The 26,069-nt window shown below is 44.9% G+C and overlaps 1 protein-coding gene across 1 annotated transcript in view; it reads left to right on the top strand.

Annotated features, from left to right (window-relative positions):
• The window catches only part of LOC135512829 (procollagen galactosyltransferase 2-like), a 44,260-nt gene that overhangs the window by 13,281 nt on the left and 4,910 nt on the right, over positions 1 to 26,069 (top strand). The window contains exons 2-11 of the mRNA XM_064935257.1: positions 10,092 to 10,202; positions 10,377 to 10,494; positions 10,700 to 10,834; positions 11,014 to 11,218; positions 12,629 to 12,748; positions 16,990 to 17,063; positions 20,908 to 21,014; positions 21,249 to 21,381; positions 21,500 to 21,627; positions 21,731 to 21,937. Of these exons, the coding sequence (XP_064791329.1) occupies positions 10,092 to 10,202; positions 10,377 to 10,494; positions 10,700 to 10,834; positions 11,014 to 11,218; positions 12,629 to 12,748; positions 16,990 to 17,063; positions 20,908 to 21,014; positions 21,249 to 21,381; positions 21,500 to 21,627; positions 21,731 to 21,937 (1,338 nt within the window). The remainder of the gene's footprint in view (positions 1 to 10,091; positions 10,203 to 10,376; positions 10,495 to 10,699; positions 10,835 to 11,013; positions 11,219 to 12,628; positions 12,749 to 16,989; positions 17,064 to 20,907; positions 21,015 to 21,248; positions 21,382 to 21,499; positions 21,628 to 21,730; positions 21,938 to 26,069) is intronic.

Raw genomic sequence — 26,069 nt, 5'->3', positions numbered from 1 at the left:
ATACCAAATTTCCCATCGCCTTGGGCTAGACTTATGCTGAGGGAGTAGCTCCGTGTCACAGGAACTACATGATTCACACAACATAATCCATACCACCTTCTAACTCACTCAACATAATATGAACACACACACTCCTGATATGATTTACACACACCATGCTTACCTGAGGAGTGTTAATACCAGTTGCTCCCTCATAAAACCTGAGAGGATATGGGACTGTTCCCAGACCTATGTCTGACATCAGAGAAAACAGCTCCATGTCCCCTGCCAGGAGTTGTGGCTGTACTCAGAACATCCTGGGCCATATGTTAGTGTCAGTGGATCCCCAAAGGGGAGCTGAAACAGAGCAGAGTGCTCAGTTAGAAGGGCCTGTCAGCATTGAAGTGATTGTCTCTTACCCAATAGTTCTGGAGGCAGCCCAGCAACAATGGATCTGGCCAATGCTGAAATAAACTGCTATCCAGACAAAGTATTTGATTTCTCTTCAGAAAGACAGGAAAATACCCGAGAGAAAGAGAGGTGTTTTGAGGGACGTAATGATGACAGGACAGTTGTGTATTCAACAGTGGCCAGAGGAGCATACAATTTTAGCCCAGTCAGTCAGTCTGCCTGTCTGTGTGTCATCATCCTGTCTTAAACACCGAGACACGCTTTACTACCGCTGTTCATGCTCTCTCATTCTCTATCCATCCCTCTTCTATCCCTCCCGTCTCTCTCCCCCTACCTCTTCGCTCTCTCTCTTTTTTTCTCTCAGTCGATCTGTCTTTCTTATTGTCCCTTATAAACAAAGTGATTGTGATTGTATAATTTACTATCAGTTTGAAATTATCTACACATGACTGAGTAGGTTATTCATCTAGATGTGCAGTAAGACAGCGGTTAGGGTTTTCAGAGAGCATATTAAGATCGATGAGAGCGTTTATGCTTGAGAGTGATAGTGACAATATATACTGAGTGTACAAGACATTAAGGAACACCTGCTCTTTCCATGACATAGACTGACCAAGTGAATCCAGGTGAAAGCTATGGTCCCTTATTGATATCACTTATTAAATCCACTTCAATCGGTGCATATGAAGGGGAGGAGACAGGTTAAAGAAGGATGTTTAAGCCTTGAGAGAATTGAGACATGGATTCAGAGGGTGAATGGACAAGACAAAATAGCACCTTTGAATGGGGTATGGTAGTAGGTGCCAGGTGCACCGGTTTGTGTCAATAACTGCAACACTGCTGGGTTTTTCACACTCAACAGTTCCCATTATGTATCAAGAATGGTCCACCACCCAAAGAACATCCAGCCAACTTAACACAACTGTGGGAGACATTGGAGTCAACATGGGCCAGCATCCCTGTGGAACACTTTTGAATCTTTGTTTAGTCCATACCCTGATGAATTGAGGCTGTTTTGAGGGTAAAAGGGGAGGGTGCAACTCAATATTTGTAATGATTGTCTTTTGGTGAAGGAGAGGTGGACCAAAACGCAGCGTGGTGGTTATTCATGGTACTTTAATAAAGACACTATACATGAATAAACTAACAAAACAAGAAATGTGAGGAAAAAAACAGCCCTATCTGGTGCAAACACAGAGACAGGAACAATTACCCACAAACACACAGTGAAACCCAGGCTACCTAAGTATGATTCTCAATCAGAGACAACTAATGACACCTGCCTCTGATTGAGAACCATACTAGGCCGAAACATAGAAATACCCAAATCATAGAAAAACAAACATAGACTGCCCACCCCAACTCACACCCTGACCATACTAAATAATGACAAATCACAGGAAATAAAGGTCAGAACGTGACAATATTAGGAAGGTGCTCCTAACGTTTTGTACACTCAGTGTATATTTCAAAGCTGTCTGTGTATTTCATGTGGGTGACTAAATGTGAGAAATTGCATGTTATGGAGCAAGGCATTCAATGTGTGTAGAAATGGACAGTGTGAATTTATGGATGAAAGGGTATGCGTGGGTTGCCCAGAGGGCAAGGACACAGAGATTCTTCTGACAGATTATATTGGCAAGTTACCTTGTTTGGCCTGACTGAGAGTGTGTATGGATAAGTCATGTGTGTGAGGATGAGGTGCTGTATAGGCTCTAAGGGGGAGGAGCATGGGCCATTCTGCGGCGTGTTGACTGTGAATGTTCTGAGTAATTCGGCTAATAGGTCTCACCCCCCCTTCCCTGCCAGGACAGCATGCATTGCCTCAGCCACGTCAGCCTGGGGAGGGGAGGGGGGATACTGCAGACTTACACACATACACAATTTAGACAGAGTGATGCATATCTGTTAACACTAGTTACAGTACGAGGTCATGTCCAATCCAGATACATTAGAAGGATTTTAGGCCTCGTTACTTTCACTGAAGTGTTTGTTGAGTGTTTTTGGACCAGGTGTGACCCTTCTGACCCCTCCCATTGATCACTGTCAGCTAATCACACCTTCCTCACTGATGATGGCATAGCCAGTCCAAGTGGGACCCATAGATAAAGGAGAGAGGGATGGAGAATGGAGAGAGAGAAAGAGAGGGGAAGGATGTGTAGGTGAAACCTAGGAGCATGTGTTGTCCAGATGCATACCATAAAGAAAGAAAGCAGAGATGCAGTGCTCCAGGCCTGAAGATAATGAGCTGGAGAGTTACTGGAAACTTCCAAGAGGGCAGCGTGAATGAATAAAGTGAGAGATGAGTGAAAAGAAGGAGGGGGGGACCAGTGTTCAGTCCAAACCCTCAAAGCCTGAATTGTTAACACTTTACACTCATACGGGTTGAAAATGGCAGATTTGGGCACTGAGAAGCTGTACAGTAAAATGCTATAAATGGCTCTGCGCTTCACAGCTCTGTATGGGTTTTGACTGACGGACGCTTTGAACTTGATCACTCCAAGCGACAAGAAGTTAATTGGGCAACTTTTGCAAATGTTTTGTTGTCTGAGTGAGAGAAATGCTCTAAGTTAAGAGGACTTCACATTTCCATATCATAAAACTCATGTCATATACTGTGTCAATGTTTATGATCAATATGTGTGATGACATGGCGTCATACCCTGGGTTGTTCTGAACAGAATGAGTCTGTTTATCTATTGTGAAGAACATTTGTCGTGGAACACGCACCTGAATGATCTCGTGACTCAATTCCATGCGCACCAAATTGACCATCTGCTTCTTTGAATTGCCCCATGAAAGCCTAAAACTGTAAGATCGTATTTAAAATGTAACTGGTCATGTTGGCAATATAACAAGCTTTGAAATTATGCCCACCTGACCCAGACTGAGATTTAAAATGGCCGTTTTTGGATTGCATAAACAACAACCATAGTTGTGTGATGGCGGGGATGGGGTTGTGTTCAACACAACTACAAGTGTTCTTGCTCTAGTTCCTCAAAGTCACAGCTAGGAGAGCTCATAAAAGCACCTTATAGTTGAAGACTCTTCTTTGAGGCATAAAAGTGCAGTGAAATGACGTAGGAACTGTGCACACTATGGAGAGGTTTGTGACCACTTGGAGACACCCGTTAGACCTCTCACTCAAACCCTTGTCATTTCCCCCTCTTACTTTTCACCTACCTCACATTTTCCAGGAATATTCTTATTGTGTTACTGAATGTATCCAGAGTATTTTCAGATTTCGTTATCAACAAATACGGTGAAAAGTACAATAAATGTAAAATGCACATATAAATCAACAGTGTAATGTTTGTATTCAGTCTTGTGTCAGGTGAACTCTCCTCAACTTTGGTCTAATAATTTTCCTATAATCTCCAAACTGTTCTCTTGTCATTTCTACCATGCTTCTGCATATGCTTTTCATATTTCTTCTGTCAGAAACATGTATATTTAGCCCTATTCATATACAGTAGGCCAATTCCCACTAGCGTAAAGGGTTAAACACCTACAAAAGTTGGCAGGACTCAACACTCTCTCTCACATGTACAGTACACACACATTCACAGGAGCGCTAAGACACGTGCACTATGTGCACTTATGAATACACTTTAAGATATACACAGTATCCCACAAGCACATTCATTTTTTCCTTTCACACATCATTGCTATTGACTTCCAGGCTTGGCTGCAGTGCATGTGAGTGTGGTTAGGGGGATGTGGGGATGACCAGGCAGCCTGGGAGACAGGGGACACACAGGGACTCAAGCTGCTGCTCTGGACACTCCCTGGACATTGAGAGGCCTGGAAAGGATAAATCCTCCTGGAAACAGGACATGCATGTGTGGAATAGGAGATGGAGAGAGGAGATGGAATGATGGAGATTCACCTCAAACTGTAGGTAGAGACACAGAAGTGAAAGATAGACATGTGCCTGCCTATCCTCTGCCTGTACAGCCCTCCATGTGAGCTGTGTGTTACGGCTCAGAGGGGCTTAGTGAAGAATGAAGAACAGTCAGAAACCTTCAACTGCTACATGGTTGAATAGGCTCCTCCTAGAATTGTGTTAACATTTTAGTGGGGAATGTGGAAACCAAACCTTAGCGTGGTCATCTGTTTGTTTCTGTTTTGTTTTAATAAGCGTGGTGAGGAATTTACTAAATAAGTTTACGTTTTCCTAAGGTATGAGATACAATCCTTCTGACATATTTGTCAGTGTGCCCCACAGACTTGTATAAGGAAGGGAACAACGTAATGAAATTCAAACATGCTCCAGAATGCTCACTCGCAAAACACACACACACACACCTGCACATACACGCATCCTCATATACAGAACATATCGAAGCTCCTCTGTTTTGGACTTTTTCACAAATCCACGTCTTTCATTTGAAAAAGTAATGTACCAACATATGCATTTCCTGCAGCAATTTTGTGGTTGAAAAAACATGTGCACATGCACATCCGCTCATTACCTCCAAGTCAGGTGTTTTTACCTTAACCTCTCTGGTACAAGTGGGACGCTAGTGTCCCACCTCGACAACAGCCAGTGAAATTGCAGGGCGCCAAATAAAAAACAAAACAGAAATCACATAATTAAAATTATATGAAGTATTTTACACCATTTTAAAGATAAACTTCTTGTAAATCCAGCCACAGTGTCCAATTTCAAATAGGCTTTACGGCGAAAGCACACCAAACGATTATGTTAGGTCAGCAACTAGTCACAGAAAACCATACAGCCATTTTCCAGCCAAGAAGAGGGCTCACAAAGTCAGAAATAGCGATTTAAATTCATCACTAACCTTTGATCTTCATCAGATGGCACTCACAGGACTTCATGTTACACAATAAATGTGTGTTTTGTTCGATGAAGTTAATCTTTATGCCCAAAAACCTCATTTGAAATTGGTATGTTGTGTTCAGAAATGCATTGTCTCAAACAAACATCCAGTGAAAGTGCAGAGCCACATCAAATTACAGAAATTCTCATTATAAACATTGATAAATGATACAAGTATTAAACATACGAATACAGATAAACTTCTCCTTAGTGCAACCGCTGTGTCAGATTTCAAAAAGGCATTACAGCGAAAGCACACTTTGCGATTATGTTAGGTCAGCTCCAAGCCACAGAAACCCATACAGCCATTTTCCAACCAAGGAGGGTGTCACAAAAGTCAGAAATAGCATTAAAATTAATCACTTACCTTTGATCTTCATCTGGTGGCACTCCCAGGTCTCCATGTTAGACAACAAATGTTCATTTTGTTCAATAAAGTTCATCTTTATGTCCAAATACCTCCGTTTTGTTGGTGCATTTTGTTCAGAACTCCAAAGGCACAGTGCGCGCTCTCAAAACCAAGACGAAAAGTCAAAAAAGTACAATAAAAGAGAGTAGAAACATGTCAAACAATGTTTAAAATCAATCCTTAGGTTGTTTTTGTCATAAATAATCAATAATATTTCAACCAGACAAAAGCTTCGTCAATGGAAAAGGTAAACAAGAAATACACACTCCCGATCACGTGCTTGGTTCATGGATGGAAATTTCCACTGTCCTCTCATTGAAAGTGTATCTATATTTTTCAGAGTAAAAGCCTGAAACAATGCCGAAAGACTGGTCACATTTTGAGGAAGCCATAGAGATTGTGAACTGGGTCCTAAGTCTTTGTATGGTGGATAGGCTTTCAATGGAAAAACAGCCTTTCAAAATAATAGTACTTCCTGGTTGGATTTTCCTCGGGTTTTCGCCTGCCATATCAGTTCTGTTATACTCACAGACATTATTTTAACCATTTGAGTGTTTTCCTATCCAAATCTACTCATATGCATATCCTAGTTTATGGGCCTGAGCAGGCAGTTTAATTTGGGCACGCTTTTCATACAAAATTCCGAATGCTGCCCCTACCCTAATGAAGTTCTTAACAGCTTACGCCCACATACCCATTTATGTGCAAACACACACACTCGCTAATTTCATTAGACCTCTCTTCCCATGTTTCTGCAACACACACACACACAACCACACGTAAACCACTGCTGACATGATCATAAAACATGTACAGTGCATTCTGAAAGTGTTCAGACCCATTGACTTTTCCGACACTTTGTTATGTTACATCCTTATTCTAAAATGTATTTAAATCGTGTTTTTTCCCTCATCAATCTACACACCCCATAATGACAAAGCAAAAACACACACAATCCTGTCTCAGAGCTCTACGGACAATTCCTTCAACCTCATGGCTTGGTTTTTGCTCTGACATGCACTGTCAACTGTGGGACCTTATATAGACAGGTGTGTACCTTTCAAAATCATGTCCAATCTTTTGAATTTATCACAGGTGGACTCCAATCAAATTGTAGAAACATCTCAAGGATGATCAATGGAAACAGGATGCACCAGAGCTCAATTTTGAGTTTCAGAGCAAAGGGTCTGAATGCCTTCAGAAAGTATTCATGCACCTTGACTTTTTCCACATTTTGTTGTGTTGTACAGCCTGGATTCGTTTGTCCTAGGCCTTCACACAATAATGTCAAAGTGGAATTATTATTTTTATTACATTTTTACAAATTAATAAGTGAAAAGCTGAAATGTCTTGAGTCAATAAGTATTCAACCCCTTTGTTATGGCAAACCTAAATAAGTACAGGAGTAGAAATGTGCTTAACAAGTCACATAATAAGTTGCATGGACTCACTCTGTGTGCAATAATAGTGTTTAACATGATTTTTGAATGACTACCTCATCTCTGTACCCCATACATACAAGTATCTGTAAGGTCCTTCAGTTGAGCAGTGAATTTCAAACACAGATTCAACCACACAGACCAGGGCACCTATTGGTAGATCAGTAAAACTAAAAAAGCAAACATTGAATATCCCTTTGAGCATGGTGAAGATATTTTTATTACACTTTGGATGGTATATCAATACACCCAGCCTATACAGGCGTCCTTCCTAACTCAGTTGCCGGAGAGGAAGGAAAACGCTCAGGGATTTCAACATGAGGCCAATTGTAACGCTCTGGGCGTAGTGGGTGCGGAGTCAGGCGCAGGAAGCAGAGAGTACAGCGTAGTGCCTTTAATTGCACACAAGGCGAACATAAGCCTCCCCACGAAACACAGGGTGCACAACAAAACAAATGCCCCAAACACGGGGACTCAAACAGTCTGGAGAAAAGCCCAAGAACGACAAACACGTCAACCTCAAATTTGCACAGTAGCAACACAAAACAATCCCTCACAAAGAGCAGGCGGGCCTACTGGCTAACATAGCCTGACTAATCAGCCTACACACAAAACAGGTGAAACCAATAAACAGAGAGGGGAAAAGGGATCAGTGGCAGCTAGTAGGCCGGTGACGACGACCGCCGAGTGCCACCCGAACAGGAAGGGGAGCCACCTTCGGTAGGAGTCGTGACACCAATGGAGACATTAAAACAGTTACAGAGTTTAATGGCTGTGATTGGAGAAAACTGAGGATGGATCAACAACATGTAGTTACTCCACAATACTAACAATACTAACCTAATAGCCAGAGTGAAAAGAAGGAAGCCTGTACAGAATACAAATATTCCAAAACATGCATCCTGTTTGCAATAAGGCACTAAAGTAAAACTGCAACAAATGTGGAAAAGCAATTCACTATATTTCCTGAATACAAAGCATTATGTTTGGGGCACATTTCAACACATCACTGAATACCACTTTTCATATTTTCAATCGTGTTGGCTGCATCATGTTATGGGTATGTTTCTCATTGGCAAGGACTAGGGAGTTTATAGGATAAAAATACATGGATTAGAGCTAAGCACAGGCAAAATCCTAGAGGAAAACATGTTCCACTTTGCTTTCCAACAGACACTGGGAGATAAATTCACATTTCAGCAGGACAATAACCTAAAACACAAGGCCAAGTATACACTGGAGTTGCTTACCAAGACGGCATTGAATGTTTCTGAGTGGCCTAGTTACAGGTAAATCGTCTTGAAAATCTATGACAAGACTTGAAAATGTATAGCAATGATTAACAACCAACTTGACAGATCTTGAAGAATGTTTTAAAGTATAATGTGCAAATATTGTACAATCCAGGTGTGCAATGCTCTTAGAGACTTACCCAGAAAGACTCACAGCAATAATCACTGCCAAAGGGGATTCTAATGTGTATTGAGTACTAATCTAATCAAGATATAGTAGTGTTTTATTTGTAATAATTTTTGTACAAGTATTTAAATTTTTCTAGCGATTTTAATCCCACTTTGTAACAATGTGGAAATGAATACTTTCTGAAGGCACTGTATACCTCCTTACACAGGCTCAAACATGAACGAACACACACACTGGGACACACATTGTGAAAGGGCTGTTATTAACCCCATGATTGCCCCTGTGGTCCTTCAGGCCTACGTTCTTTCTCCAGCTGGACTGGCGCTGTCTGTCTGGAAATCTGTTAGTGCTGCTGAGAGATCTCTCTCGCTCTCTCTCTCTCTCTCTGGACCTGTGTGTGTGTGTGTCACAGATGTCAATATTGTTATCTCTGAACTGGGTGTGTGTAATGAATTCTGTCTACAGTGTTATCTCACGGTGGACAGTGTTAACAGCGGTTTTGTAAAATGTGTGTTTATACACTGCTATCTCTGGTCTGTCTGCACTCCAACATAGTAGGGAATGAGTTTGTCTGGAGAGGTTATGGTCGGGAATATTACAGCAAGCAGTGGAAAACTCCAGTGTGTGTGTGTGTGTGAGTATGTGTGCCAGCAGTGGCACTGCGACCTCTACAGATACACTGGTCTCGCTCTCTCTCTCTATTGACCTTTCCTCCATTAAGCGCATACTGTATTAGGTGCAGAGAGAGAGGGAAGCAGGTTAGATTTACTTGATTATGTTGAAGTTGTACTATAGATACCCTCTCAAGGTCATAGGCTATTACTGTGAGGCCACAACTCTGTAGAAGTGATAGTGTGATAGCATGGGTGAGAAAGACAGGGTGAATGTGTGACTGGATGAGTCTATGACAGAGTTGGGGTAGGTGTGTGTAAGGACAGGCAAACGGTGTGCAGACAGTGGCAGCAGTGTCAGTAAGGAGGGTTGAGGTGTTCCAGCTGCAGTACTGTACTGTACACTCTGGCCTGTTTGTTTGTTGCTCTTTTTACTCTCTGTGGTTTGTACTTACAGCCTTTCCACCTTATAGCTTTCCAAACTGTCTGCCAGACCTGATTTACACAGGACACTGTGTGTGTGCGTGTGTTCTGATCCTACACACAGTATATCAGCTATGTTGCTGTATCATGTCGACATATTACCTTGATGTGTTATGTTGACACTCTCATCATGTTTCTTTTTATATTGCAGTGGGCTAAATCAGGGTCAGTGTTTCTTGGTAGTCTTAAATAAATCTGCTTTCAAACAAACTGTATACGCCTCAGACACATGGTTATGAGCTTAAACAAAGAAGACACCTGTATCATGTCAGATATAGAGTTGAAATGTATTCAATTTCGAGTTTGCATCACAATATTACACTTTATATTACACAAGCCTGAAATATAACAAAACTGTGACATAGAAACACCACATTTTCTGCAGTTTTTTTAAATAATGAAAAATATTAGGGCAACAGTGAGTTGGCACTGCATTACCTTGTTTGTGCATTACATTGTGTTAATATAGTGTCCCATAATATGTTGTGTGTCAGGGCAGCGACAGACCACAGTGTGGACAACAGCACAGCCATGCTGAGGGAGTGGCTGAAGCAGGCTCAGGACCAGTACCACTATGTGGAGTGGAGACCTATGGAGGAGCCCAAGTAAGTCTACTTTACCCCCTCCCAGCCAACCTCCCCTCCCCAGACTCAGGGCATCTCACCACACCATCTAGTCTGGTTCACATTCTTAAATGTTATGCATCTTTGAAGTCCACTGCTCATCAGTACATGGTGAATATGAGACACTGAAAGTAAAGCTCTCTGTCATGTCCTCAGGTCCTATACTGATGAGTGGGGGCCCAAGCACTGGCCTCCGTCCCGCTTCAACCATGTGATGAAACTGAGGCAGGCTGCTCTTAAGGCAGCACGGGAACGCTGGGCAGATTACGTACTGGTGAGACTGAGTTCATAATATACCTATGAGATTACATGTGTTACATTTCAGTGTAACATTAGTTAGCCGCATTATTGTATGTGAATGATGATACCTGCTTTCTGTCTCTGGTTTCATGAGACTGTATACCTGCAATACTAGATGTTTGTTAGATTATATTCTGTGTGTTTATGCGGTATCCTGCTCTGTCTCTCTCCGTATCTAGTTTGCAGACGGTGATAACCTGCTGACCAACCCAAAGATTCTCAACCTGCTCATGGCTGAGAACCTGACTCTGGTAGCTCCCATGCTAGAGTCACGCTCTCTCTACTCTAACTTCTGGTGTGGCATCACCCCACAGGTAAACAGCCTAATAGAGACCACATCATTACTCTCTTTGTCACCTCTTCACTGTGGCAATTAAAGTCATTCCAATTACCATTTGGGACCTCATAGCACTCGGTACCCCTTAGCCCTTCACATTTTAAATTCTCTCTCTGTCTCCTTCTATCTTCATCTTTCTCCATTTCTCTCCCCCAGGGTTACTACAAACGTACCCCTGACTACCAGCCAATCAGGGAGTGGAAGCGTCTGGGTTGCTTCGCTGTACCCATGGTGCACTCTACCTTCCTGCTGGACCTGAGGCGTGGCGCCAGCCGGGAGCTGGCCTTCTACCCCCCTCACCCTGACTACAGCTGGGCCTTCGATGACATCATGGTGTTCTCCTTCTCTGCCCGGCAGGCAGGTCAGAGTTCAACACACACCCCCAACCCCAATCGCCCCCCATCCCTTCAACCCCGCCACGTGTGGTCACCATGAGCCTGTCCAGAAACGAAATCCTCGTCCATGTTATTGGATGTGTTGTAAAACATAGCCCTCACACTATAGCTACCCTACCCACGTAACAACTGTGTAAGCTTACAGTCATATAGCCTGGTTCAGAAACAACCGCTAATACTATGTCTTGTGCTAAAGGCATGTTTTACAAAATAACCGATCAGGTGTTTAAATGAGGGAAACAAGGCAGGCTGGGTAATTGATGTTGACCAGATGTGTGACTTTATTACTTGACTGAATGTGTGTAATTATACAATAATTTCGCTACACCCGCAAACACGTGTATGTGACCAATAACATTTGATTTGATTTAATTGTTGTGGCTAATGATCGTTAGAGTACCAGCAGAACTATCACACACATAACAGGAATGCACAAACACGTACTAAAAACACAGTAATGTCACACACTTACTCACATCTCACTGTCTCTCTCTCTCATACGCACGCACACAACTCTCACACACATTGACACACACACGGGCTATGTTCTTTTAAGTGTTTCTTCCATTGGTTAGGGCATTAAACAATTCAATACAACCATTGACGTGCTCTAAGCATAGGTAATAACCGAGACAATACTAACTGAATCCATCTGTGAAATGCTACAGGAATATGATGATGACCAGTGACCACAGAATGATACTGATCATGAGTGATTGAACCTGTCAGACATCAAGTTCTTAGTTACCTTTCAGAAGAGGCCCTAATACCCACAAATGGTACATGTTATTGAATGAATATGTAGACATGGTATGTATAGACATGGTATGTATGTACACTAAAGTGCCTAAGTTACTTATACACAAAACCATAGGTGTCCAATAGGCCTGCGGAAGCCAAAGTAAACCGAATTGAACTCGCCAAAACCATACAACTACTCTTGTCTACACAAAAACAAATACAATCCTTCAAAACATTACAACAGAGAGCGTGATTCGGCCACAGAGGATCACCAGCCTCTCCCAAAAAATTGCTCCGGATTGCTTCAAATCACAAGGCCAAGACATTGTTGTATATATTCCGTCAGTTGTATATCCTTGTGCTTACTGTATCTTCCTTTAAATACTGTGGTGATATGAGACATTGTGTATGCTTAGCTGTGCGAGTCTGTAGGCTGTCTACCAGCATGTACTTCGCTGATACAATCATTGTAGTGTTTGTGTATAGCAGTGTTTGTTTCCAGATGTCCAGGTGTATGTATGTATCAGTGTGTTGTTGGATGAACTCTGTGTGACTGTGTTTGTTTCCAGATGTCCAGGTGTATGTGTGTATCAGTGTGTTGTTGATGAACTCTGTGTGACTGTGTTTGTTTCCAGATGTGCAGATGTACGTGTGTAACAGAGAGCACTATGGCTTCCTACCGGTTCCTCTGAAGGCCTCGCAGAATGTTGACGACGAGAAGGAGAGCTTCACACACACCATCGCTGAGGCCATGAGTAAGCACACACACCTATGACAAACACACACATACCTCTCTAAATAACACAGTCCCCTACAGATGGTCCACTAACACTGACCCAAGCCTTAACCCTGAACTTAACCCTAACCCTTAAGCAAAAACCTATCCTTAACCCTGATGCTTATCACCGGAATAGCAGTTAATAGTTTAAGCATCTATAGCCCATCACTACTTCTTTCTGTCTCAGGCCTGCTGCAGTGCTTTACTAACTCCAAAGAGTATCTATTATATTGACAAGATAGTCAAGTGACTACTCTAACAATGGAAATACATGTCCTCAAAGATGGCGGGAAGAGGCGAGACCATTCTAGTCTATTAGAGAGCAGATACACTTGTAAACAGCCACAACTCCAATATGAAGTTGTTTTTTCAAGTTGACGAAATGCCACTTGCGTCCATTTATATAGTGCATTCGTTATAACGACACAGGGCAAGACCCAGATACAGACACAGGAGGCAGATGGTTTGAGTCTCTGATATTTATTGAGCAACAAGGGGCAGGCAAGAGGCAGGTCGAGGACAGACAAGAGTTCATAACCAAGTCAGAGTGCAAACGGTAAAGGGTGGCAGGCAGGCTCGAGGTCAGAGGCAGGCAGAATGGTCAGGCAGGCGAGCTCAGTGTCAGGGCAGGCAAGAGGTCAAAACCGGGAGGACTAGAAAAAACAGACTAGGAAAAACAGGTACTCTGAAAACACGCTGGTTGACTTGACAAGGCAAGACGAACTGGCAACAGACATACAGAGAACACAGGTATAAATACACTGAGGGTAATAGGCAAGATGGGTGACACATGGAGGGAGATGGACACAATAACAAGGACAGGTGAACCCGAACAGGGTGTGACAGTACCCTCCCCCCAGGGTCACCACCTGGCATCCTACCTGGGTGCATATCTGGTTGACCAGGGTGTCCTTAGCGGGAACCCAGCACCCTCTCCTCCGGGCCATAGCCCTCCTAGTCAACCAGGTACTGGAAACCCCTGCCCCGTGGTCGAACACTCAGGAGGCTTCTCACCGTGTACGCCAGATGGCCATCGATGACACGGGGAGGGGGGGTGGGCATGGAAACAGAAGATAAAGGGCTGTGAGACAAGGGCTTAATCCTGAACATATGAAAAGTAGGGTGTATATGGAGGGTACAGGGTAATAGAAAACAAACAGCAGTGGGACTAAGGACTCTAAAAATGGTGAAGGGACCAATGAAACAGGGGGGACAGTGTGTGGGACTCCACCCGGAGGGGCAAGTCCCATGTTGATAGCTATACCCTCTGCCCAAGACGATAACGGGGAGCCGGAGTCCAGTAGCGGTCCGCTTGTCGACAATACCTGGAGTTGGTCTTGAGAAGAGCGGCCCAAGCTCTTTTCCAGCGGACGAACACCTGGGCCGAGGGTATGTTGACTTCCTGTTCTTGCTCCAAGAATAGCGGGACTGATTCCCCTTTTGAGTGCTCCATGGTGTGAGTCCACTGGCCGAGCAGGGAAGAGTGTTTCCGGGCATACTCCACCCAGACCAGTTGTTGGCTCCAGGTAGTGGGGTTGGTTGAGACGAGACACCGTAGTGTTGTTTCCAGGTCATGGTTCGCTCGCTCCGACTGGCCGTTGGACTGGGGATGAAATCTGGAGGACAGGCTGGCCGACAATCCAATAAGGGTCCAGAACCGGGAAGAGAACTGAAGACCCCGGTTGGAGACCATGTTCACTGGGGGTCCATAGATCCGGAAGATGTGCTGCACCATGAGCTGATGGTAGTTTGGGGAGAGGTGTTAGGATAACGGTGTTGCCATCAGACGGAGGAAGCCCAGTGACAAAATCCAGAGAAAACGAGGGGCAATAAGTAACGGGCAGTGGTTGAAGGAGGCCCAGCGGAGCTTTCTGCGGAGTCTTATTCTGGGCACATACCGTGCATGCAGTGACGAAGGCAGAGGCATCAGGAACCATAGTGGGCCACTAGAAGCATTGCCAGAGGAAGGCCAGTGTTTGACAGGAGACAAGACAACTGAAGCCGCAAGGCATGAGGTAGGGAGGATGGTCTCAGAGTCAGAGGGTGTGGCAGCGGAACTGTACAGGCGAGAGATAGCATCTGGCTTCACATTCTTAGACCATTGGCGGTAGGAGATGGTGAAGTTGAACCTAGTGAATAACAGAGCCCAACAGGCCTGCCTAGAGTTAAGGCGCTTGTCTGTGTGGAGATATTCCAAATTCTTATGGCCGGTCCAAACCAAAATGGATGTTCCGCACCTTCCAGCCAGTGCCTCCACTCCTCCAGCGCCATCTTGACCGCCAGAAGTTCGTGGTTACCCACATCATAGTTTCTCTCAGCGGAGTTGAGACGATGGGACAGGAAAGCACAGGTATGGAGCTTTTGGTCCAGGGCAGATTTCTGGGACAGGATGGCTCCCACTCCAACATCAGAAGCATCAACCTCAACCACAAACTGACGGGACAGGTCCGGATGGATGGGGGAGTAGTGAACCAATGCTTAAGATCCACAAAAGCCCTGTCAACCGCTGGAGACCATGTGAACGGTACCTTGGGAGAAGTGAGTGTAGAGAGGGGAGCCGCCAGTGTGCTGTAGAGCCGGATGAAGTGGCGGTAGAAATTAGCAAACCCCAGGAAACATTGCAGTTGCACTCTGGACGTGGGTTGGGGCCAATACACCACCACTCTCACATCTTGGCATTTCCTTCAGCGATGACGTATCCCAGAAAGGAGATAATAGAGCGGTGAACCTCGCACTTCTCAGCCTTCACAAACAACTGGTTCTCCAGGAGGCGCTGAAGGACTTGTCAGACGTGTTCTTGGGCAGACCGGAGAAAACAAGGATGTCAACGAGGTAGACAAACACAAAATGATTCAGCATGGCATGTCATGGATCACATTGTTGACCAGGGCCTGGAAAACAGTGAGCCCAAACGACATGACCAGATACTCAAAGTGTCCACTGGCCGTGTTGAAAGGCATCTTCAACTCGTCCCCTCACGTATCCGGACGAGATGGTTGATATTCCAAAGGTCCAACTTGGAAAGATGGTATCCCCCTGGAGAGGTTCGAAAGCAGAGGAGAGGAGTGGCAGGGGGTAACGATTCTTAATCGTGATGTCATTGAGGCCCCGGTAGTTGATGCATGGACATAGGGTCTTGTCCATTTTCACAAAGAAAAATCCTGCGCTGGCAGGTGATGCAGAAGGACGAATGCTCCCAGCAACCAGAGAGTTCTCAATGTACTCCTCCATGGCCTTGGTCTCGGGGCCGGATAGGGAATATAGCCGAACTCGAGGCGGTGTGGTGTCCGGGAGGAGGTCAATGGCACAATCATAGGGACGATGTGAAGAGGTAGCATGAGCCTTGTTGAATACCTCCAGGAGATCATGGTACTCTGTGGGAACAGCAGAGAAATCCGAGGCTTTACTTAAACACCGAGGAGGATGCCTCGGGGGTGGCTGCGCCGCTTTAAGGCAGTGGGAGTGACAGAACGGGCTCCAACACAGGATTGAACCCATGGTTCAGTCAATAACGGGATTGTGCTTTTGGAGCCAAGAGAATCCCAACACAACAGGGACGTGAGGGGATTCCATGAGGAGAAGCTCCTCATGTTTTTTAATGGTGGCTCCCTGCAGGGAGACAGCGTGACGGAGCTGGTCTTCATCTGCTGGGTCAGTCATGGCCAGTTCGTACTATAACAACTGAAGGCGAGACCCAGATGCAGACACAGGAGGCAGGTGGTAGGTGGTTCGAGTCTCTGATACTTATTGAGCAACAAGGGGCAGGTCGAGCACATGCAAGAGGTCATAACCAGGTCAGAGTCCAGAAGGTACAGGGTTGCAGGCGGGCTTGTGGTCAGGGGCAGGCAGAATGGTCAGGCAAGAGGTCAAAACCAGGTGGACTAGGAAAAACAGGAACTCGGAAAACACGCTGGTAAGCTTGACAAGACGAACTGGCAACAGACAAACAGAACATTCATAACCTAACCATCACGAAACATCTGTTCAATCAAATAAGCCCCAAGTAGGATATTAGCAATTGCATTTTTTGTTGACCAAATTTGTCACTAAACCCTCTCGCTTCGCCTCTTCCTCTCTGCTAACTCTAGTTCTCTTTCCTTCCCCCCTCAGCATTTCTCTCTGCTCATGAGAATGGTAAATAAACCAGTTTGACACTAGAGGACATACTCTCTCTGATCCCACTCTGCTGTATTAACTCTAACTCCTCTGTTTCTACAGTTGATCACAGCATAGCACCCTCAGAGTACCTGTACAATCCCGAGATGCCGCAGGACAAGATGGGCTTTGATGAGGTACAGTAAGACACTGGCCCTGACTGTTTAGAGCAGGGGTGGGCAATATACAGACACGGCCCGCGAGACCATTCAATCTGGCCCGGGGGTGGTTTAAAACCTGTTTGGGATAGGGGGCAGCATTGGGAAGTTTGGATGAAAAGCTTGCCCAGAGTAAACTGCCTGTTACTCAGACCCAGAAGCTAGGATGTGCATGTAATTAGTAGATTTGGATAGAAAGCACTCTAAAGTTCCCAAAACTGTTAAAATAAGGTCTATGAGTTTAACAGAACTCATATGGCAGGTGAAAACCTGAGAAAAATCCAACCAGGAATTCTGAGGTTTGTAGTTTTCAGGTAAATGCCTATCCAGTGTCTGTGGGTCAGATTGCACTTCCTAAGGCTTCCAGTAGATGTCAACAGTCTTTAGAAGTTGTTTTAGGCTTCTATTGTGAAAGGGGTGAGAATAAGAGCACTCAGAGTAAGTGGCTTAGCTGAAAGTCATGAGTTGTTTATCGCGTGTGGCCGTGAGCGCGTCGTTGGTTATCTTTCTTTTCTATTGTCAACACTGTTGTCTGGTTGAAATAATATTGAATATTTATGATTAAAAGATCATAAGGATTGATTATAGACATCGTTTGACATGTTTCTACGAACTTTAATCAAACTTTTTTGACTTTTCGTATGGAAGTTGTGCCCGCGCTTTGGGCATATGGATTACTGAACTAAACGTGCAAACAAAAATTAGGTATTTGGACATAAAGATGAACTTTATCGAACAAAACAAACATTTATTGTGTAACATGGAGTCCTGGGAGTGCCACCAGATGAAGATCAAAGGTAAGTGATTCATTTTAACGTTATTTCTGACTTTTGTCACCTCTCCTTGGCTGGAAAATGTCTGTATGGTTTTTGTGGCTTGGCGCTGTCCTAACATAATCACATGGTGTGCTTTCACCTTAAAGCCTTTTTGAAATCTGACACAGCGGCTGGATTAACAAGAAGTTTCTTTAATCCTATGTATAACACTTGTATCTTTCATCAATGTTTGAGTATTTCTGTAATTTAATTTGGTTCTATGCAATTTCACCAGATGTTTGTTTGAGACAATGCATTACTGAACATAAAGCGTCAAATTAAACTGAGGTTTTTGGACATAAAGATTCACTTTATCGAACAAAACAAACATTTATTGCGTAACATGGAGTCCTGGGAGTGCCACCAGATGAAGATCATCAAAGGTTAGTGATTAATTTTAACTCAATTTCTGACTTTTATGACACTGGAAAATGTCTGTATGGTTTTTTGTGGCATGGCACTGTCCTAACATAATCGCATGGTGTGCTTTCGCCGTAAAGCCTTTTTGAAATCTGACACAGTGGCTGGATTTTAGAAGAAGTTTAGCTTTAAAATGGTGTATAATACTTGTATGTTTGAGGAATTTTAATTATGAGATTTCTGTTGTTAATAAATAAAGATAATAAAACATAAAGATATAAAACTGTATTTTTTGTGAAGAATCAACCACAAGTGGGACACAATCATGAAGTGGAACGACATTTATTGGATATTTCAAACTTTTTTAACAAATCAAAAACTGAAAAATTGGGCGTGCAAAATTATTCAGCCCCAGCCTTGTTGTTGATTCTTCACAAAAAAATACAGTTGTATATCTTTATGTTTGAAGCCTGAAATGTGGCAAAAGGTCGCAAAGTTCAAGGGGGCCGAATACTTTCGCAAGGCACTGTACTTCCCAGACCACAGGGGATATGATTCAAGAGAGATGGCAGGTCCTCCACATTCGGGTGCCCAGTCCGTGATTTTCATTCTCGACCATGAGATGGTGGGGTTATGGCATTGGAGCCATAGGAGGCCGAGGATGATCTTGTGAACTGGATCACTAATTGTTAGAAAGGAATGTTTTCCTGATGAGTGGACTCCACAGTGAGGGTGAGTGGTGTGGTGATGTGTGTAATGGTTCCGGATCATAGTGATCAGTTATCCAGGGCTTGAACAAGAAACAGATAGGAGAGCGGGTATGAGGTGATGTTGAGAGAGGAGGCAAGGGTCTGGTCAATAAAGTTCCCCTTGGCACCGGAATCCACTAGCACTGTAGATTGACACAAGGGTCTGGCAGAAAATGATGCAGATGGGAATACACACAGCAGCCCCAGGAGGTAGAAGATCACATGACCGTCTCTCTACTCTCGTGGATCCCGAGTTCGGACATAACGGACACGACTGAAGCTGCTGCCCTCCTTCACCACAATAGGGACAGAGCCCCAGCTGTTTCCATCTACGTTGTTCAGCCACAGGGAGGCGTGTGACCCCTACTTCCATGGGTTCAGAATCTGATACAGAGTGGTCACTGAGGGAGGGAGAGAACTGATGAGGGTACCGATGCTCCCAATGTAGGTTGTCCAGACAGATGGCCATCGCAATGAGTACGTCCAAGGAGAGGTTGTCGTCTTCACATGCCAGTTCCGTCTGGACCTCCTCGCGCAGTCCTCCTCTGAATAGCGTACGGCTCATTCCATCCTTTGGCTGCTGCTACAGTCTGGAAGGTGAGGGCGTACTCTGCAGCGGTCTGGTCATGCTGACATAGTTGGAATAGGTGCTCACTCCCCTCTCTACCCTCCGGTGGATGATCGAAGATGCCTCTGAACAGAGTCATGAACCCTTTATACGAATCCAGCTCCTCCTCTCCTCGACAGCCGTAGCTCACTCCAATGCCCACCCAGTCAGCAGAGAAATAACCGTGGCATCTTTGGACCTTTCAGTGGTTGGGGTTCCCATCTGTTGCGCAAAATAGAGGGAGCACTAGAATAGGGAGACACGGCATTTAGATGGGGGTTCCGTCTTATCTATCTGGGAGGGACAGAAGGGCATCGCTGACCTGGGCGGACTGTTACATGGACTGGTGTACTGGGTTGACTGGTGGCAGAGTATCCTCCACTAATTGAAGGCAACGCCTCTCTGGTATGTTTGAGACATTGAAGACTGAAGCACATCTTCCATAGCCTTCCCCAGTTGCACCAGCTGGTCGTGGTGTTGACGAAGTAGGTATCCCTGTTCATCAACCATTTGGGAGATGTCCTGATTTCCTGCTGCTTCCATTTGTTGAGGCAGTATTCTGTATCGTAGACGCTGGTACTCGGGAAGCAAGTGCAGGTGGTGAGTTTTATAATAAACGGAACATGGCACAATACAAGAAACAAGAGTAGCATACAGACATGAAACACATAGTGAATACTGTCTGGGGAATGAACCTAAGGGAGTGCCAGATAAAGGGGAGGTAATGAGTGAGGTAATGGAATCCAGGTGTGCCTCATGATGAAGCGCAGGTATGCATAATGATTGATGCCAGGTGTGCGTAATGATGGTTGCCAGGACCGGTGTATTAGTAAACCAGTGACGTTGAGCGCCGGAGGGAGGAGTGGGTGTAGACGTGACACCAGGCCACTCTTGAACGTCTGAAACCAGATAGAAAGTATATAGAAATGATCATGGAACTACAAGTTTTCAAATAACTGCTCCTTTTTCTGGCCCACAAATTGCTTTTGCAAAACAAATCTGTCCGAAAAAATTCTCTGCATCCCTTCACTTAATTCTGAGATCCCAATGTGGCCCTCAAGCCTAATTTATTGCCCACCCCTGGTTTAGAGGAACTATTTATATTGACTATATTATATTTATATATTATATATTTCTCACCCTCCCTTTCCTGCTCTTACTTCCTGTTCCTTCATCCATTACCCCCGTGTCTCTCCCCTTTTTTCCAACAACTTTCCTACTCTGATTACTCCCCCTCTTCCTCCTGATTGCTCACATCTTCTCTCCCCCTTCCTTCCCTCCCTTCGTTTCAGATATTCCTGATTAATCTGAAACGTCGTCTGGACAGGAGACAGAGGATGTTGAGCACCATGGCCTCTCTGGGTCTGCAGGCCACCATCACTGACGCAGTGGACGGCAAGTAGGTCTCTCTCTCTCGCACACACACACGCACACACACGCACACACACACACACACACACACACACGCACACGCACGCGCACGCGCACACGCACACGCACACACGCGCACGCACACGCACACACACACAGGACTGCATAGCTGCATGGGACACTATGGTTTAAATGAGTTCTCTGTTCATCGATCACAATCCCTCTCTTTCTCTCTCTCTCACTCTCCTTCTCTCTCTCTCAGGGCTCTGAACTCTTCTCAGCTGCAGGCATTGGGTATAGAGATGATTCCAGGTTATCAGGACCCGTACTCTGGCCGTGTTCTAACCAGAGGAGAGATAGGCTGCTTCCTCAGCCACCACTCCACCTGGGTACAGGTACGCTGAACTAATCATACTGTCCTTACGATAGATGGATGCAGATCCCCTATCCTATCAGTGGTTGTGTCCTCTTGCGGATTTGTGACCTCCAACCTATTCTCTGTGCCGTTGTCAGATGGCGGAGCGTGGTCTTTCCAAGGTGCTGGTGCTGGAGGATGACGTGCGCTTTGAGCCCAGGTTTAAGAGACGAATGATGACCATCATAGAGGAAGTAGAGAAGGCCCAGCTGGACTGGGATCTCATGTAAGAAATAAGTCTACAAGTAGCATTGTTATGATGTGTAATTCTACACTTTGGGCTTATGTATAATTCATTCCATCTATCGTTCTCTCTCTCTCTCCTGCAGCTATGTAGGGCGTAAGCGTATGCAGGTGCACCAACCGGAGCGTTCGGTGGAAGGGGTTAATAACCTGGTGGAGGCTGACTACTCTTATTGGACGCTGGGCTATGCCCTGTCAGCGCAGGGTGCCAGGAAGCTGCTGGCTGCTCAGGCCTTCAGCAAGATGCTACCTGTCGATGAGTTCCTCCCTGTCATGTTCAACAAACACCCCAAGTAAGTGACTGGCTGACTGCACTGACACAGGCGGAGACAGATAGGGGGTCAGACAGGGGGACGGACAGACAGGGAACGGACAGGAGAACCGACGGGGACAGACAGAGGGTCAGGGAAGTGCATAGAAAGACTGCTAGAGACAGAAAGACAAACAGACTCGTATTGAGATACCATCTGCATGAGGGACAGACTTATTTTAGCATCTACATTTATAACAGCATCTACATTGTATGCAGAGGAGTGCAGAAACAAACACGGAGAGGATGCAGACAGACTTACGTTTCGACAGTCAAAGTCAGACAGACTAACACAGAGACTAGAAACAGACTAGAAGACCAATCAGAACAAAAATGAAGTGTGCCGCACAGTAATACATACATAGGCAAAAATACATGTGTCCATATAGCCTGCTGTTTTAGAGGTACACCAGCATGCCCCCGTCTTCCTCTTATTTCTCCCTCATTCATTCTCTTCAACACCTTTCCCCACGCCATCTCTCTCTTGCCTCCTTCTTTTCTCTTCCTCTCTCTCGCTCTCTATTCATCTCTGTCTCCCCCTCTCTCTCTCCTGTATGGAGTGGGTCCCTTACCCTCGTAGGACACACAATGGTTCCCTATCTGTCTGCTTCATCCTGGGGAAATCCTGCTCTACCCTCTCTCCACCTCTTAGCCCCATCTCTGTCTCTGACACCCTGTCCTCTGCCTCTCCTTGCTCCCCTGCCCCTTTTCTCTCTCACCTCTCTCCTAACCCTCTCCGCCCTTCCCACTCCCCCTATTTTTCCCTCAGTCTTCCTACCCTCTTTGCATTTTCCCCTCTGTCCTCCCCTCTCTTCCCGTCTCTCTTCCTCTCCCTCTCTCTTTCCCTCACTCGCTCTCGGAGGAATGTGGGTCCGGAATGGTTCTTCCTGCTACTGGTGAGAGGGACAGGATTCCCATTTATCCAGAGCTGAGCATGGGGGTGGGGAGAGATGGACAGGGAGAGTGTGTGTGTGTGTGTGTGTGTGTGTGTGTGTGTGTGTGTGTGTGTGTGTGTGAAATAAAATTGAATTTAATAAAATCTACTTTTATTTGTCACATGCTTCGTAAACAGGGCCCATCCCAAAAATGTAGAGGGAAAAATATATAAAAATAATAACACAACAAATAAATACACAATGAGTAATGAATGATAACTTGGCTATGTACACAAGGTACCAGTATCGATGTGCAGTGGTATGAGGTAATTTAGGTAGCTATGTACTGTACATATAGGTATGGGTAAAGTGATTAGGCAACAGGATCGATAATAAACAGTAAAAAAGGGTCATCACATATGTCAATGCAGATAGTCCGGGTAGCAATTTGGTTAACTTGTGTCTTGGGGATAGAAGCTGTTCAGGGTCCTGTTGGTTCCAGACTTGGTGCATCGGTACCGCTTGCTGTGAGGTAGCAGAGCGAACAGTCTGTGTCTTGGGTGGCTGGAGTCTTTGCTAGGGCCTTCCTCTGACACTGCCTGATATAGAGGTCCTGAATGGCAGGGAGGTAGGCCCCAGTGATGTACAGGACCATACGCACCACCCTCTGTAACGCCTTGCGGTCGGATGCCATTGCCATACCAAGTGGTGATGCAGCCAGTCAAGATGCTCTTAATGGTGCAGCTAATTAATCTCTCAGCACTACTGACCTCTCTATAGGGTGTGTGTGTATCCGTCTGTGTGTCTGTGTATCCGTGTGTGTGCGTGTCTGAGTGTGAGTATGAATTACTATGTAAATACAGACCACAGCATGTGTTTGTGTGTGTGTGAGAGAGAGCACGGGAGAGGGAAAGAGAAGGAGTGCTATGTAAACACACAGTCAGCAATGTGTGTAGTTGGTAAACGTAGGTTGTGTAATATGTGTGGGAAATTTCAATATGTGAGTATCTGAGAGAGAGAGAGCGAGAAAGAGAGTGCTAAGTCTGGAGAGAGTGAATGAGCGTGAAAGTGGGTTAGGGATGCCCTGCAGGTTCTCCTCTCCTCTGCCTGCTCTGTGCTGACGCTGGGAGAATTAAACACTCAGACTAAGTCTCTCTCAGGGTTCACCTCCCTGGGCAGAAATTCAGGCATTAGGTTACACTCTCTTTGAGTGCTGACACTCAAATGGCCACAGGGGGGGCTGACCTCCACCAGCTGACCTCTGGCTGACAGGGCCTGACTGATTGAAGTGGACGTGTCACTCCTCTCCCCTCTCTGCACCCCTGCCACTCTCTGACTCACTTAGATTTTTTTTTTTTTTTTTTAAATGTACCTTTATTTAACCAGGTAGGCCAGTTGAGAACAAGTTCTCATTTACAACTGCGACCTGGCCAAGATAAAGCAAAGCAGTACAACACAAACAACAACACAGAGTTACACATGGAATAAACAAACATACAGTCAATAATATAATTGAAAAAAGTCTATATACAGTGTGTGCAAATGAGGTAGGATAAGGGAGGTAAGGCAATAAATAGGCCATAGTGGCAAAATAATTAAAATATACAATTAAACACTGGAGTGATAGATGTGCAGAAGATGAGTGTACAAGTAGAGATACTGGGGTGCAAAGGAGCAAAATAAATAACAGTATGGGGATGAGGTAGTTGGATGGGCTTATGACAGATGGGCTGTGTACTGCTGCAGTGATCGGTAAGCTGCTCTGACAGCTGATGCTTAACATTAGTGAGGGAGATATAAGTCTCCAACTTCAGTGATTTTTGCAATTCGTTCCAGTCATTGGCAGCATAGAACTGGAAGGAAAGGCGGCCAAAGTAGGCGTTGGCTTTGGGGGTGACCAGTGAAACATACCTGCTGGACCACGTGCTACGGGTTGGTGTTGCTATGGTGACTAGTGAGCTGAGACAAGGCGGAGCTATACCTAGCAAAGGCTTATAGATGACCTAGAGCCAGTGGGTTTGGCGACGAATATGAAGCGAGGACTAGCCAACGTGAGCATACAGGTCGCAGTGGTGGGTAGTACAGTGCCTTGCGAAAGTATTCGGCGACCTTGAACTTTGCGACCTTTTGCCACATTTCAGGCTTCAAACATAAAGATATAAAACTGTATTTTTTTGTAAAGAATCAACAACAAGTGGGACACAATCATGAAGTGGAACGACATTTATTGGATATTTCAAACTTTTTTAACAAATCAAAAACTGAAAAATTGGGCGTGCAAAATTATTCAGCCCCTTTACTTTCAGTGCAGCAAACTCTCTCCAGAAGTTCAGTGAGGATCTCTGAATGATCCAATGTTGACCTCAATGACTAATGATGATAAATACAATCCACCTGTGTGTAATCAAGTCTCCGTATAAATGCACCTGCACTGTGATAGTCTCAGAGGTCCGTTAAAAGCGCAGAGAGCATCATGAAGAACAAGGAACACACCAGGCAGGTCCGAGATACTGTTGTGAAGAAGTTTAAAGCTGGATTTGGATACAAAAAGATTTCCCAAGCTTTAAACATCCCAAGCAGCACTGTGCAAGCGATAATATTGAAATGGAAGGAGTATCAGACCACTGCAAATCTACCAAGACCTGGCCGTCCCTCTAAACTTTCAGCTCATACAAGGAGAAGACTGATCAGAGATGCAGCCAAGAGGCCCATGATCACTCTGGATGAACTGCAGAGATCTACAGCTGAGGTGGGAGACTCTGTCCATAGGACAACAATCAGTCGTATATTGCACAAATCTGGCCTTTATGGAAGAGTGGCAAGAAGAAAGCCATTTCTTAAAGATATCCATAAAAGGTGTTGTTTAAAGTTTGCCACAAGCCACCTGGGAGACACACCAAACATGTGGAAGAAGGTGCTCTGGTCAGATGAAACCAAAATTTGACTTTTTGGCAACAATGCAAAACGTTATGTTTGGCGTAAAAGCAACACAGCTCATCACACTGAACACACCATCCCCACTGTCAAACATGGCGGTGGCTGCATCATGGTTCGTGCCTGCTTTTCTTCAGCAGGGACAGTGAAGATGGTTCAAATTGATGGGAAGATGGATGGAGCCAAATACAGGACCATTCTGGAAGAAAACCTGATGGAGTCTGCAAAAGACCTGAGACGGACGGAGATTTGTCTTCCAACAAGACAATGATCCAAAACATAAAGCAAAATCTACAATGGAATGGT

The sequence above is a fragment of the Oncorhynchus masou genome, chromosome 24, assembly GCF_036934945.1.
Source record: "Oncorhynchus masou masou isolate Uvic2021 chromosome 24, UVic_Omas_1.1, whole genome shotgun sequence".
NCBI lineage: Eukaryota > Metazoa > Chordata > Actinopteri > Salmoniformes > Salmonidae > Oncorhynchus > Oncorhynchus masou.
This window is presented reverse-complemented; position numbering and strand designations above follow the sequence as displayed.